The 4,488-nt window shown below is 54.3% G+C and overlaps 1 protein-coding gene across 1 annotated transcript; it reads right to left on the bottom strand.

Annotated features, from left to right (window-relative positions):
- Positions 1–2,566: 2,566 nt before the first annotated feature.
- LOC138448012 (nuclear apoptosis-inducing factor 1-like) lies at positions 2,567–4,146 on the bottom strand. Its single transcript, XM_069604544.1, has 2 exons — positions 3,795–4,146; positions 2,567–3,114 (listed from the first exon to the last, which is right to left on the bottom strand). Exons 1-2 carry the CDS (start codon positions 4,144–4,146, stop codon positions 2,567–2,569), a joined length of 900 nt encoding a protein of 299 aa, XP_069460645.1.
- Positions 4,147–4,488: the final 342 nt, after the last annotated feature.

A 4,488-nucleotide genomic window follows, 5' to 3' on the forward strand; every position in this document is an offset into this window, starting at 1 on the left:
GGTATGGTAATACTGGTATCGTTTTACCGCTCTGTTGTATTTTGACCCGGAAACCCGGTATTAGCAGCACCCTAAACAACGGTGCCGCTAATAGCGGCATAGGCGCGTACATGCGCCCCTTCAGGGAGCAAATACTGGCATGCCGGTAATAGGGGGAAATTCCAACCCACGCAGACATGTAAATACCGGCATCGCGAAGCCGGTAATCATGGGCTGCACGATGCCGGCCATACAGGCATCGCAGACCACCCACAAACAGCAATAAGGATACAAGGCAACTGCCACAGGTGCACACAATTCCCACAGGTGTAGTCAATGGAGGCAGGGCCAGTATAAAATGAGCACACACACACACACCACACCCCTTCCAACATCAAAATGCTACCACTAGCTGTTGCAATCATGGCACTGGAAGACATGCCCATACTGCTACAACTACAGCAACAACAGCAACAACAACAACAACTACAGCAGCAACAACAGGCAGCACAGAGGGGACGCAGGAGGAGAAGGAGGGTGAGACAGGCCCAGCAATTACCACCAGCGCAGCCACCAGTGCCTCGTAGGCAGCCACCAATCCCTCGCACCAGACCCAGCCCATTTAACCTAACCCCTGAGCAGATCCACACCCTGTACCGGTTGGACCGTGACACCATCACCACCATAGTGGACATGATACAGAACGACATTGCCAGCCTCATAGAAATATGCACTTCCATCCCCCCGCTACTAAAGGTAGTGTCTGTGCTACACTTCCTGGCCACAGGCACCTACCAACACACAGTGGGGCAGCTGCATGGCATTTCACAACTACTATTTTCACGCATGCTGAACCAAGTGCTGGATGCCCTCCTGAAGCACGGACTGCCCAGGAGATAGCAGAAACCAAAGTAGGCTTCCATGCACTGGCAGGCATGCCCAATTGTGTTGGTTCCCTTGACTGCACCCATGTGGAATTGGTAGACCCCCATGCCATAGAGGCGGTGTACCGCAATCGCAAGCTATACACTCCATCAATGTGCAAATGGTATGTGACTCCAGCAAGATCATCACCCATTGCTGCGCCCGATTTCCTGGATCCACACATGATGCCATGGTACTGCGCAACTCCACGCTACCCCGTCACATGGAGCGACATGCTGGACCACGTGCCTGGCTGCTTGGTGAGTTGCACAACTGTCCCATGGCTGTGCTATGGGGTACTGATGTGTGCGGATGCAGAAGGGCGGGGGAATAGTGCACCTGGCTGAGAAAGGGGGGGGAATAGTGCACCTGGGTGGGAAAGGGGGGGGGATAGTGCACCTGGATGGGAAAAGGGGCTGGGGGGAATAGTGCACCTGGGTGGCAATAGCCAGTGAGTGGAGAATGCATGCACAGCTAAACACTTCTCACCTGAACCAGCCAAACGGAACATGACACATCACTGGGCCACACATCACAAATAATGCATATGGATGACAACAAGTAAGAAGGCACAACCAGGCAACCATGGTGATGGCAAGCAATGCGTGACTGAACAGGATGGCAACTGTGGCAATGTGGGTAGGGTGACCATGCATTGTGAAGAATATACAGCATGAATTGGAGGTGAAACATTGTCGCACTACCACAGCACATCTGCCTCAGCATGTATGATTACACCCTGCATCATCTATTTAACCCCATCCAGTGTACCACACCTCATTGCAGTATACATTGCATCTAGGTGACTATTTTGTATATTAACAGGGACATGTGCATGCCCTCACCAAATAGCTGCCGCCATGACTGTGCTCCCTGAAGGTAGCAGTTCAGAGTGACACACACCTATTTGTATCTGCTTGCAGGTGATGGAGGATATCCCTTGAGGCCGTGGCTACTTACCCCTGTGCGGAACCCGCAGAACAGCCATGAAGAGGAGTGCAATCGTGTGCACACTCGCACCCGTGTTGTGATTGAGCAGACCTTTGACCTGTTGAAGGTGCGGTTCCGTTGCCTAAGCAGGTCTGGTGGGGCACTCCTATATAGGCCTGAGAAGGTGGCAAAGATCACCATGGCCTGTGTCATGCTGCACAACATGTGCGTCCGGAGGAATGTACCACTGCCACCTGACATTGACATGCATGGGCCGGGTGAAGATGAAGGGGATGGAGACAGAGGCGAAGGAGCCCCCCTGCCAGTACGTGATGCACGGGATGGCCATGCTGTACGCCAAGCACTAATCCACGAATACTTCTGAAACGCAGGGACCATGAAAGTAATGTGCCAGTGACACACTGGCTGCATGTGGACATGCACACTTGTTCAGTTAGAAGTTCGCCACTGTACACCATCACACATTAAATGTACATGCACAAAATGAAGTATGTCCAGCCATTGATTTTCTTGCAAACAACTGGTGTATTTTTCAGACACGTAATGTAAACATTCCCCTCACAACCCCCAGTGAACTCCCTCACCCACCCTACAAACCCCAAAAATACCCCAGTGAACTCCCTCACCCACCCTCCAAACCCCAAATGTCCCCAAATTCACACCAAACACTGGTCCCTTGACCAACGTCCATTTGTCCAATGGCATTGTCTGCCTACTCTACTTCTTTGCTATTTTGGGATCCGGGGGTGTCCAAGCGCCGTGCACTCCTCCGTGTCATCCGCATGGGGCTTGATTGGGCTGAGGTCGAAGGGGTTGTGGCAGTGGAGGTGTCAGTGGCCGGTCCCATGCCTGCCCCAAGGTGTGGGCGCTGCATTTGAGGCAGGATTGACATCAGGGCTTGCGTAAGTGCCCCCAGACACTCCCTCATGGCAGTTGTGTATGCCTCAACGGCAGCAGTTTTTGCAGCGATGGCTGTAGCGATGGCCCTCATGGAGTCATTACCATCGGCAATTTGTTGCCACATTAGTTCAAGCATCGACTCCTGTCGTGCCTCAACCCTCGACAGGCGAGCCTCAAAGGAGTCGTTGGCAGCAAGAGTGCTGGTGGCCGGGGTGGTGGCAGCCAGGGTGGTGGTAGCCAGGGTGGTGGATGGCACTTGCGTGGGGCCCACATCCAGGTAACGGTCCTCCTCAAAGAGGCATATGTCAGACTCTCCGAGGTCCAAGTCGTGGAGGCATGGATCGTCGCTGCTCTTGGCCTCTGTAGGGGGAGGGAGGCTGGTAATGGGGCTTGGGGTGGGTGTGGTGGACACGACTGTGTCACCCTCGTTCTCCACATCAGCATCCACAACGTTCGCGGTGGTTGGCGGAGCGGGAACGGAAACGCCTCCCACTGTTGTGGATGGCTGCTGCTGGACTCTGGCTGCAGGTTTCTGCCCGGTGTGGCACACTGCCTGTTGGTCTGGGCAGTTTCTGGGGGTGGGGGTGGCGGTGGCCCTGGTCCCTTGCCGTGAAGTAGATGCACTTGCACCCCTGTCCTGCCTGCCATCTTCCTCATCGGTGCCTGGGGGATAGAAGAGATGCAGGTCATCAGTGATGGTGTCACATGGCAGCGATAATCTATTGCGCTGTGATATGTTCATACATTCATGCATCCAATTATTACAGGGGTGTGGCATTTGGTGTTCTGAGGGGCTGGTGGCATGGCATTGGTATGGTGTCTGTGTCGTGAGTTACATGGTCACGGTCGAGTCATGTTGCACATGTGTTGGGATTGGGATTGGCACTCAGCATGCATTTGTGTGTGGCAGGGTGTGGCGCACATTCTTGACTGGATATGTTGATGTGGGCCTGGGACATGCATTGCCTTGCCTAGTCTCACTTCCACGTCACTTGTGCCACATCATGGTTTACCCTACAGGGATGTGATGGGTCACTCACCTTCTTCTGGGGATGATGCGGCGCCCACCTCCTGCTCTCCGAATCCCTCTATGGACTCGGGATCTATGAAGGTACTGGCTGTCTCCTCCCATGGCATCAGCTTCACTGGTGAGTGTGGCCCCCCGCCTGTCGCCATGGCGGCCCTCCTGTTGTCTGCCAGGATGTTCCTCACCCTGTGGCGGAGGTCGTCCCACCGCTTGCGACAGTTGTGCACAGTCCTTGGGGTGGTTGCCACTGCTGACACCGTCTGGGCGACCTCCTGCCAGACTTCCTTCTTTTTGATCTGGGCCGCATGCTTCATGTCAGTACACCTGATGATGTCCGCATGCTGGGCCAGGGTGTCAGCGAGCATATTAAGCTCAGCGTCTGAAAAACGCTGTTTGCGCTTCCTGGGGGTCATCCTCCTGGTTGCCTTGGACATCCTGGTTATTTTCTGCCACATCACAACACAAATGGACTGGTGGTTGGGGGGATGGCAATGGATTGTGTTTTTAAAGATGGCCGCCGCCCCATTTCCTGTTCCTGCGCACTGACGTAATTTCCAGGTCCGTTTTTTGGCGAACACGGTATTACCATGGTGGCATTACCGTGCCGGTATTTAGGGGTTGGTACGAGGCGGTACCGCTATGGGCGGGTCCCGCGATGCTGGTAGAGGGGAGTTAGAGGCCCTTTAGCAGCCTGGCGGTATTGCCAT

This window comes from Ambystoma mexicanum, chromosome 3q (genome assembly GCF_040938575.1).
Source record: "Ambystoma mexicanum isolate Mex_15411 chromosome 3q, UKY_AmexF1_1, whole genome shotgun sequence".
NCBI lineage: Eukaryota > Metazoa > Chordata > Amphibia > Caudata > Ambystomatidae > Ambystoma > Ambystoma mexicanum.